Source organism: Pygocentrus nattereri, chromosome 17, assembly GCF_015220715.1.
Source record: "Pygocentrus nattereri isolate fPygNat1 chromosome 17, fPygNat1.pri, whole genome shotgun sequence".
NCBI classification, from domain to species: Eukaryota; Metazoa; Chordata; class Actinopteri; order Characiformes; family Serrasalmidae; genus Pygocentrus; species Pygocentrus nattereri.
In genome coordinates, this window is record NC_051227.1 from 16,259,884 (window position 1) to 16,271,066 (window position 11,183).

General features: G+C 40.8%; 1 protein-coding gene across 2 annotated transcripts in view; it reads left to right on the plus strand.

The window, feature by feature from the left end:
* The window catches only part of frrs1a (ferric-chelate reductase 1a), a 12,432-nt gene continuing 1,249 nt past the window's right edge, over positions 1–11,183 (plus strand). The window contains exons 1-15 of one of the 2 annotated variants that reach the window (XM_017721175.2): positions 1–12; positions 377–597; positions 707–846; positions 2,010–2,104; positions 2,732–2,876; positions 4,403–4,585; positions 4,760–4,858; positions 5,542–5,689; positions 6,953–7,066; positions 7,230–7,345; positions 7,928–8,014; positions 8,525–8,622; positions 9,836–9,894; positions 9,975–10,118; positions 10,429–10,487. In XM_017721175.2, the coding sequence (XP_017576664.2) occupies positions 405–597; positions 707–846; positions 2,010–2,104; positions 2,732–2,876; positions 4,403–4,585; positions 4,760–4,858; positions 5,542–5,689; positions 6,953–7,066; positions 7,230–7,345; positions 7,928–8,014; positions 8,525–8,622; positions 9,836–9,894; positions 9,975–10,118; positions 10,429–10,487 (1,680 nt within the window). In that variant the 5' untranslated portion in view covers positions 1–12; positions 377–404. Of the gene's footprint in view, positions 13–33; positions 176–376; positions 598–706; positions 847–2,009; positions 2,105–2,731; positions 2,877–4,402; positions 4,586–4,759; positions 4,859–5,541; positions 5,690–6,952; positions 7,067–7,229; positions 7,346–7,927; positions 8,015–8,524; positions 8,623–9,835; positions 9,895–9,974; positions 10,119–10,428; positions 10,488–11,183 lie in introns of those variants that run through there. The other variant, XM_037546811.1, reaches the window with a different exon arrangement.

Here is an 11,183-nt window from a genome sequence, read left to right on the forward strand (position 1 = left end):
GCAGACATCCAGGTGAGTAGAGCACAGCCCTCTGCGGTTCTCTACCTATTCTGTACAGCTATTTTCCCTCTGATGGTTAAAAGGGTTTGATTCATCTGAATGAAATGAAGACTTTCCTGATGGGTCTTTCTGTTGTGAGTTAAATGGCAAAAAAGGACAAAAAATACACGATATGGTGACAGAATTCCTATTTTTTCCCTCTTTTTTAGTGTTTTTTCCTCTGCCATTGAATGCCAAAATACTCAAATTTCTATGTGAGGCGTATTTGATTTAATCTAATTTTAAGTAGACACATGGATATCTGCATTCATTTAAATCTCTATTGCTAAATTATTGCATACTAGTGCTTTATTTACTGTATATTATGTCCAAACAGGACAACATTTCTGACGAAGATCCCACAAATGGCAGTAATGCTGTGCACCATTTTGCTGTTTTGTGGGACTTTGACATCCGTCACTGGGTACAAGAATGGAAAAGTGGAACAGTCCTGTGACAGCATGGTACCGAAACATGGGGGTCAAGCCAACACGACCGCCAGTCCATACACACTGAGTGTGGACAGCACTGCGTTCAAGCCTGGTGATCACATCAGAGGTAAACTCAGCGCTGCTGGGTGGGAGATCGTATCAAATCCCTTAACCTCAATAACACTACAGAGTTTTGTCTGAATGTATCTTATGATATTGACTCTCTATGTTCCCAGTCACTCTGTCTGGACGTCAGCAGTTTGAAGGTTTTCTGATCGAGGCCAGAGACGCAGAGGATCCCGAGGGGCCTGCAGTCGGATCCTTCACTCTGACCAAGCCTGAGATCAGTCAGCTTTTAACATGCCACAGCATCCAGGTTCAAATCACAGTCACTTCTTCTTTGGTTAGAACTGCTTACGAAACAATTCAGTGAATCATGAAATCATGAATTTCACCACAATTTCATCAAAGTTAGTTAGAATCAGTTATTTTGGCACAGTCCAGAAATATAAAGTAAATAAAGTAATACTTTATATACTAAAGTAAAAATGATTTTACTATACTAAAATAAAAACACTGAATATGTAAAGTCAAATGCAAAAGCCCCCCTGGGCTGCATGAATGGGTGGGGCTAAACTGCTTTAGACAGATATATATATGTGACCTCACAAATACAATGGATTTAAAAGCAGGGCAGCATAGCTACTGTACAGCTGTGTGCAAAATTTGGGGTTTTGTATTTTTTTTGTGTATAAAATTGAACACATCCTCTACTGAGAACACATTCTGAACACATTAATGCACGATTACTGATTATTTGCTGAATTTATTGGAATTGAAATTGAATTTTGGGGAAACAGTAGAACATAAAATGTGCAAAAGTTATGACACATTTGATCTTGCATCTCCTTTTTTTCCCAGTATTTTAGAGTCTTTCAGTAGAAATTGTGCACTAAGTCATATGTAAATTTCCATACTATGGAGAATGTGTTCATTAATTTTTGCTTAGAAAATCAACAGATTATGCCGCTGCATAATCATAAATCATAATCATGCCCCACCTGTTTTTCCTGCTTTGTACTATAATATTTTATACTAACAATGTTTGCTGTCCAGTGTCGACCAGAGGAGAATGGGTTCCCCTTCTGAGTCTTGGTTCCTCTCAAGGTTTCTTCCTCTTGCCCTTAGGGAGTTTTTCCTTGCCACTGTCACCACTCGCGACGCTCATGGGGGCCTGGACCCGGATTTTTCTTTTCTTTTTCTTTCTGTAATACTGATTGATCTGTAAAGCTGCTTTGTGACAACACCTGTTGTAAGAAGTGCTGTATAAATAAACGTTGCTTGCTTGCATTTGACAAGGGGTGTTCAAATGTTGCACTGTACAGGAATGTGTGGACTTGGATTGTAAGATATGTTGTTTTTTTACTACCTCACATTTTAAAAATGTAAGGATGTTCTCTCTGATATGGGCCTTTCAGCAGTGCACTCGTAGGCCTTTGTTAATGTCAGCAAGAGTCTCACTATGTTAATCTGTATCAGGGCTCTGCTGTGAGTCACACCAGCGCTGCTAAGCAGACTGAGGTTGATGTGATGTGGAACGCTCCCGCTGATGCTCCTCCGACTGTCCGCTTTCTGTGAGTGTTGTAAGACGCCAACACGTTACGCTACAGCTCAAAAGCTATAAAATCAGTTATTTCAGCATATATTCAAAATATTTCAACTTACATTTTTGATACCTATGAGGTCCAATAGAAATATTCTTTGTCATTTCCTATAGAGAGGGTGGGACCATTATATATCCAGGTAAAGTTCTGTGGGGTTTTGGGAATCCTATAGGATTACACTAGACAAACTGGAAATCCTACAGGATTTTTTTTACACCAGGGTAAAACCAGTTCAGTTGTAAATACATGTATAACATTATTGCTCAATTTTATGGGCGGAGTCAAGAAACAAGGGGGCAGGACAGGGAAGAATCTGAACAAAGAAAGCACATGGACAAGACCAAAACAAAACAAAAACACATGGCGGACTGGGAGGGGCCAATCATGACAATCTGATATCTGTTATATTCTTAGTAATGTAACATTTCATGATGAATGTAACAATAAAAACGACAATAAAATAATAAAAAAAAAACTACAGTGTACAAACTGCATCACATTAAAGTTAGAAACCTTTTTCTCCTTCTCTATAATGCTACCACGTCAGAGATTTTAAAATTCTCTTATGCCAGAGATGAATGCTGTGTATCTGTTCAGGACAACAGTGGTGGCCCACTACAATCGTTTCTGGGTGAAGCTTCCCAGTCCAGTGATCTCTCAGAGTGGAGTGACCCCACATCCAGTTCAATCCACCAACTCCATCAGCGCTGCTACTGAGACCACAGCTGTGCTGCCACAACCAGTGAGTCTAGATTTCATATACACTGTTGAACTAATACAGGTTCACCCAGTGAGTCTAATTCATATACTATACTGAATCAATGCAGGTCTAATCAATGACTCTATCAGTGTTTCATATGCAGTCCTGAATCAATGCAGTTCCAATCAGTGACTGTATTAGTGATTCCAATCAGAGACTGTATTAGTGTTTCATATACAGTACCAAATCAATGTAGTGAATGCAGATCCAATTTGAAAGTCTTTCAATGTTTCATTTGTACTACTGAATCAATATACACTATATTGCCAAAAGTATTTGCTTATCTGTCTTCACACACATATGAATTTGAGTGTGATCCCATTCTTAATCAGTTATTCAACAGCTTCAACTCTTCTGGGAAGGCTTTCCACAAGGTTTAGGAGTGTGTTTATGGGAATTTTTAAGCATTCTTCCAGAAGCACATGTGTGAGGTCAGACACTGATGTTGGACGAGAAGGGCTGGCCCGCAGCCTCCGCTCTAATTCATCCCAAAGCTGTTCTATCAGGTGCACTCTGTGCAGGCCAGTCAAGTTCTTCCACACCAAACTCGCTCATCCATGTCTTTATGGACCTTGCTTTGTGCATTGGTGCGCAGTCATGTTAGAACAGGAAGGGGCCGTCCCCAAACTGTTCCCACAAAGTTGGCAGCATGAAATTGTCCAAAATCTCTTGTTCTGCGGAAGCATTAAGAGTTCCTTTCACTGGAACTAAGGGGCCGAGCCCAACTCCTGAAAAACGACCCCACACCATAATCCCTCCTCCACCAAACTTTACACTTGGCACAATGCAGTCAGACAAGTACGGTTCTCCTGGCAAACGCCAAACCCAGACTCGTCCATTGGATTACTGGACAGAGAAGCGTGATTCATCAGTCCAGACAACACGTCTCCACTGCTCTAGAGTCCAGTGGTACCATTTTACACCACTGCATTCGACGCTTTGCATTGTGCTTGGTGATGTAAGGCTTGGATACTGCTCGGTCATGGAAACTCATGCTTCATCATTCCCAATCGCTTCCACTTTGTTATAATACCACTGACAGTTGACTTTGGAATATTTAGTAGTGAGGAAATTTCATGACTGAACTTGCTACCCAGGTGACGTCCGATCACGGTACCACGCTGGAATTCACTGAGCTCCTGAGAGCGACCCATTCTTGCACTAATGTTTGTAGAAGCAGTCTGCAGGCCTAGGGGCTTGGTTTTATACACTTGTGGCCATGGAAGTGATTGGAACACCTGAATTCAATGATTTGGATGGGTGAGTGAATACTTTGGGAAATATAGTGTATGTCCAATTAATCTTATTCTCATTTACAATACTGAATCAATGACTCTATTGATATTTCATATACAGTACTGAATCAATGCCGATAAGTCCAATAAGTGAATCTATTGGTATTTAATATACAATACTGAATCAGTGCAAATGCAAGAGTCTAGTATTCCATATATAGTATTGAATCAGAACAGATCTGTGCAGCTCTCTCTTCATTCTGTCTTCATTAGTTCAGTTCAGAGGGTTGTGGTCAGTGGAAGTCTTGCCTGCTGGATCCAGCCCACTGCAACCCTGCCACAGATACACACTGCTTCTTCCTGTCCTACCACACTGAGGGTCAAAGCGTGCAGTTTGAGCTGAGTGGGCCGACGCAGGGATACATTTCCTTTGCTCTGTCTGAGGATGAATGGATGGTGGGTAGGAATTTGAGTGCTTAATGTAACAGTAAGCAATAATGTATGATGCATTAAATGGTTACAGAACATTCTGCAAGACAGTTGGCTTTATGTTACTATAAGCAGTGATTCTTTTTAATTGTATGTGAATGTGACACTCCTGTGTTGCTTATCGTGCATTTTTTGGTGCAGGGTAATGATGACGTTTATCTGTGTGTGAACGATGGAGGGCGGGTGACTGTGAACGCTGCATACTCAGCAGGCCGTACTTATCCAGAGATGGCTGATAAGGTGAGGCCTGTATTTTTTCAGTATGTACTGTATCTCAGTGTGTACAGAGCTTCTTTTGCATTTGTAGGTGAGTATAATGTCCATCATTCCTCTGTAGGTTTACAAAATGTTGCTTAGAAAGTCTTAAGAGTCAGACTCAGATAATCATGTTGTAGTAAGAAGAAAGTAAAACAAGGAATGGCATATAAATCCACTTTATTAGAAACACCTACCTTATACTTCCACTGACTGGTCACTTTATTAGAAACACCTACCTTGTGCTTCCATTCACTGGCCACTTTATTAGAAACACCTGCCTTGTGCTTCTGTTCACTGGCCACTTTATTAGAAACACCTGCCTTGTGCTTCTGTTCACTGGCCACTTTATTAGAAACACCTACCTTGAGCTTCCATTCACCAGCCACTTTATTAGAAACACCTACCTTGAGCTTCCATTCTCTGGCCACTTTATTAGAAACACCTACCTTGTACTTTGGCCATTTAATTAGAGTCTTCCTCTATCCCATTCATCACTGGTCAGTTTCTGACTATAGCCCAAGAGCAACTCTGTGGTCAGTAACTGATCGCTGGTGAAGCACTAGAGCATAGCTAACATTACAGTTGCCAGTGAGTGTCTATGAATAAAATTGTATTATTCCCACACAGAACAGAGTGTTTTTGAGTGGCTCGTCTCCTCTGTGCAGGCCGTGCTGAGCGATGTGGGCTGGAGAGTGGCTGATGGAATGATTCAGTGCAGGTTTCGCAGAGCCACCATCATCCCTCAGGATCCACAACGCTTCAGCCTCGACCACAGCTACTACCTGTTCATTGCACACGGCTCTGCTCAGCATGGTGAGTAGAGTTATAGAAAACTTGCTCCATTTAAGTGGAATTCCTCCAAAATCTTTTTACCATTAAATTACGATGTAAGCCAAATCATTCATAGCAGGCTGATATAATCTAGTCAAGCTTACAGAGTCCGAATAGTTCACAGTGGTGGTGAAAGGAACCAGACGTCTGATGAGTTTAATCACAGAAATGTGTTACATGAAATGGTTATGCATTTGCTGCTTGATGTCTGAGATCGATTTATGAGTTTTCTGAAGGAAATTTGGTCAAAAATATATACATATTAAAACTCTGAAGATACATGCAGGTTCACTGGTGGTTTGGATAGTGAATAAAATGGTTACAGTTGTATTGTAGACATGGTGACTTCTGGTTCCTATCACTACCATTAGTGACAGGCCTGAATCTAAAGATACTGTTAAGGTACCGAAGTAAACGTTCAGCTTAATATTGAGGCTCAGCCTGCTTGGTAAGCATGCTGTTGCATGGTTGAGGTTAATGGATGAACATTACTACACTACAACACTTCATCTCAAGGTCTGTTTTGATTGCTGTAGTCCAGTCCATTTGTTTTGGCCAGTAAGGGTATGTATACTTTTTATTACATCCAGCATTGATTGCACTTCTGCACTTCCGAAGCGATTCAGAAGATCCGGAGAAATTACCCATATCAGTGCATGCCGATGATACAAAAGGCATGCCACGGATAAGGACACACATAAGGTCAATGGGTCCACAACAGCCTGTAAAACTGCAATACAGCACGTGCTTTAAGAGCTTAAGCTTAAGTTTCCTTCAAATTAAAGCGATAGTTTGATGAAACTTCAGATTTCCTCAGCCAAGACATGCTTGGTGTATTAAGTTTGTCTGCTTAGTTTTGCTCTAGAGCTTCGAGACTAATGTAGTTGAAAGCAATGGAATCATATACCCACCAGTTAGCATTGCGCAAACTAAGCAAGCAAACTTCAGACGCCAAATGTGGGGAAATGTTGATACTTTTTGTCTCTAAACTGTCACTTTAAGCTGTATCACTGGAGCCCAAGTAAACACACCATTTCTTGAATCACTTTGGTCAGTGATTATTTTCAATAAAATGCCTCATCTACTATAATTTACGACACAGTAGCCCAGCAGTCATCCAGCATTTCATTTGTGCTGCTTCAGTCTTAAACAGGAAGCTATGATTGCTCCTGTATTCTACTTTATGAGACCAGAGGTGGTAAAAGAGCGTAATGGCTGTGCTGACCTATGAGTTTCCTCTCTCAGGTGAGATCCATAAACATAAACGTCAGCCCCTCATATCAGCTCAGCGGCAGGCTATTACCGGCCCGGCGGAGATAGTGACCGGATCGCGCTCCCCATTAATTATGAAATGGCATGGTAAGCATTTCTTTACCAGTGGAACACATAAACAGTCATGCTGTTTTGGCTAGTGAAGTAGCTTAGTGCAGCTAATGTGATTTTCAATCAGTGAGCTCACAAGCATATATACAGTTATCAGGATGCAGAACATAGAAATAAATAATAATAACATGTACTGCAGGTGCTTTGATGCTGATTGCATGGATGGTGGCTGGAAGCACTGGCACCTTCATTGCAGGATTTTTTAAACCAGACTGGCCTGAAAAGACACTGTTCGGGCAAAGAATCTGGTTTCAGGTATAAGAATTAAATTCCACTAAGTGATATATAATGAAGTTGTTGCAGCGCACACCTTCTGGTCACTTTATTAAAACTCCCTACTTTGTGCTTCCACACATTGACCACTTCATTAGAAACACCTACCTTGTACTTCCATATATTGGCCACTTTATTAGAAACACTTACCTTGTATGTCCATATACCATCCAGTTTATTAGAAACACCTCACTCGTACCTCCACTCATTGGACACCTTGGTAGAAACGCTTACTTTGTACTTTCACTCACTGGCCACTTTATTGGAAACACCTACTTTGTATGTCCATGTACTGGGCAGTTTATTAGAAACTCACTGGCCACTTTTTTAGAAACACCTGATTTGTGCTTCTACTTACGGGCCACTTTATTAGAAACACCTACCTTGTGCTTATCCAGCCAAGAGCAACTGACCTCTGATGAAGGGCTAAAGAATGGACAACACAAACTGTACATTGACAGATGAGCTACAGTACACCAGAAAGATGGGGGTTCTAATAAAGTGAGCAGTGTGCGTGAATGAAAATGTAGTGTAATATATCTCATAAACGATTGATTTGTGCAGGTGCATCGTGCCGTGATGATGCTCACAGTGATGCTCACGTTTGTGGGTTTCACTCTTCCTTTCACCTACAGGAGACACTGGAGCAGGGTGAGATTTCCATTTGTAACAGGTTGTATTATAGTGCTCTGTAGAAGGTGAGCTAGTAGGCTCTGGGCCTCTAACTCGCACCACTTTCATCCCTGACCAGCAGAGGGCTCTGTTTCATAACAGATTATTGTCAGATACAGAGATGATTCAGTTGGTGATGTTACATCATAGATTTGATGAAGGTCTGCACAGATTGTCTGGTTTTCAAGTCAATAAACCTCTCTGTGTTCAATGTGCTGATTTTATGTTGCATTTAAGTAGAATCAATTCAGTCCTGGAGTTGTTTTAGTGTGGTTTGTTTGTTTTAACCAGTGTCCATCTGTTCTTTATTCGTGTTGTACTGCATTTTACTGTCTTTTTATTTTGGACTTATTTCCTGTGTATTTTATTTCTCTTTCTAAAGTATTATACAACTAAATGCACTTTTACTATTAGTGCCATGTGAGTGGCATAAATTACTCAGATGCTTTTATGCAGATTGTATATGACATATATCATGTTTTTGTGCAGGGAGCTTCTGCTCATGCTTTTCTGGGCTGCATTGTGATGGCTCTCGCTGTTATTCAGCCCATAATGGCTGCCCTCAGACCAGCACCAGACTCATCACGGTAAAAAGATCAAATGTAGTCAATCAGCCGAAACATGTTTGGTATCCAAATTTTGCTTCTTTAGTTTAGCATTGGAGCTATGAGGCTAATGTTGCTAACAAACACTAGGCCAATAGTCACTGAAATCTTTTCTGTGAATACATACTTTAAACTTAAACTAGATAGGCTAAATTTGGACACCAAACATGCTTGCCTAGCAACCACTTAGCAACCACCTAGGACACCATAGCAACCACTAAGCAACTGCGACAGACATCACAGCAACTGCCGAGCAACTACTTAGCAACCACCTAGGACACCATAGCGACTCCTGGGAACTACTTAGTCACCACCTAGAACACCATAGCAACCACTAAGCAACTGTGACAGACATCACAGCAATCACCTAGCAACCACTTAGCGACCATCTACAACACCATAGCAACTCCTGGGAACTAATCAGCAACCACCTAGGACACTATAGCAACCACTTAGGACCCACAACAGACACCATAGCAACCGCCTAGCAACCACTTAGGACACCTTAGCAACTGCTTAGGACCCACGATGGACACCATAGCAACCGCCTAGCAACCAATTAGCAACCACCTAGGACATCATAGAAACTGCGTAGCAACCGATTAGCAACCACCTTGGACACCATAGCAACTGCTTAGCAACCACATAGCAACCAAAACAGATACAATGTGCGAAGGCTGTCAGGGGGTGCCATGCTTGCAGTTGGAGAGACTTTATTGTAAATAAGTTATTTGTCAGTTACAGATGTGCACATGTTGTTTGTGCTACGCTGCACTGGGTGGTGGGGTAGTACTGCTAGACTTAAGTGTCTACTGTGAGAGTGACCTGCCTGCTTCCTGGCCTTGTCAGCTAGTATTAAGTGGTTTCTCCAGCTGCCTGTTCAACAAAAGATCATTTGCCTTTAAAGCGCAAGTTTCCTGCAACTTATTCCACCCTGACATGACAATGTGCTACATCAACTCAATTTATTCTTTCAGTTTACTCACTTTTAGCAAGAATTACTTTGATGTAATATACTTTATTCATGTGGAACTGATGTACACATTTAAGTCAAGTAAAGTCTCTTTCTCAGTTGTTTTTCAGTTGAAATCTAACCAACCGTATAACAAATATAATGCAACATATCGTAAAAATACAAAATATAGTAAATGCACTTCAGGTTGAGAAAACTGTAATATCCCATGTATTTCCTCAGGAGGAGGATATTCAACTGGCTGCACTGGGGAGCAGGAGGTGCTGCAGAAATTTTCGCAGGTAAAATCTGCTCTCCTGATTTGTAATAATATGCATTCATTATTGCATTGGTGGGTTATAGAAATTCCTTTTTTCCACAGTGGTTGCCATGTTTGTTGGGATGCGACAGCAGTCTCTGCTTCTTCCTTTCCCCTGGACCACTGGGGTTCTCTCGGGGTTTGTTATTTGGGTGGCACTGTCTAAGCTGATCCTGTTAGTACACAGAAGAGGTCTCTGTGAGCGAGGTTAGTACAGTACACTGCAAAAAACAACAATGCCTCCAATTGATCATTTCCACCTGAATAAAATGTAAAGCAACAAAAAAACTATAAATAAAATGTAGTGCGTTTACTTAATGTGGATATGATGGACTTCAGACATTAACCGTGTAAAATCTGCTCAAAGCATTTCTTAGGCGTTTGTACCGTGTGTGATACCTGCACGAATGATTCATTATTAGGATTATGTCACCACGTTTTGTAAGATATCTGATATCTGTTTGGGTAAATGATCAAATGGGCGCATGATTTGTGTTTATTTTCCCTCTTTCTATAGGGAGTAACTGTCCTGATGAACACGCTATTCTCTCGAATCCTGAAATGAGCAGAAACTTGGTAAGACTGCAGTATGAGGACATTCATATTCATATTAGATTTGCCCTTAACTTTATCCAAGAAGGCAATACAAAAGGATTACCAATTAGCCGACTAAATTATGGAGCACTCCATGCTGAGCCTAATGTGCTATGTCAGTGGATTTAAGTACTGCCAAGCTAAAATATACCTATATATAAATATAAATAAGATGCAAATTGGCACTAATACTGCATTTAAACAGAATCAGTTCCTTCTGTCTTACATTCAGCTGTTTTTTATCATCCGTAGCCTAAAACTACCTAATAACTATGCTATTAGTGATTGTACATCGCTATTGTTATCAGATTTATATTCTACTTCTTCTTTTTTCTTATTATTTTACTGCCAAAATCCAAACCTGCCAGTTTCATTACCATAGCAACCACCTAGCAACAACAATCAAGCAGCCAATGCCTGATCATACCCTAGCAACCACCTCAAACTCTTTAGAAATATTTCAGCAACCATCTTGGATACCTTAGCAGCTGCTTAGTAACACCACTTAACAATACCCTAGCAACGAACTGGAACACTAGTGACCACTTAACAATACCTTTGCAAACAACTGGAATACCATAGCAACCACTTAACAATACCCTTGCAACCACTTAATAATACCCTAGCAACCAATCTGATCTCCCTAGCAACCACTTAACAATACCCTTGCAACCACTT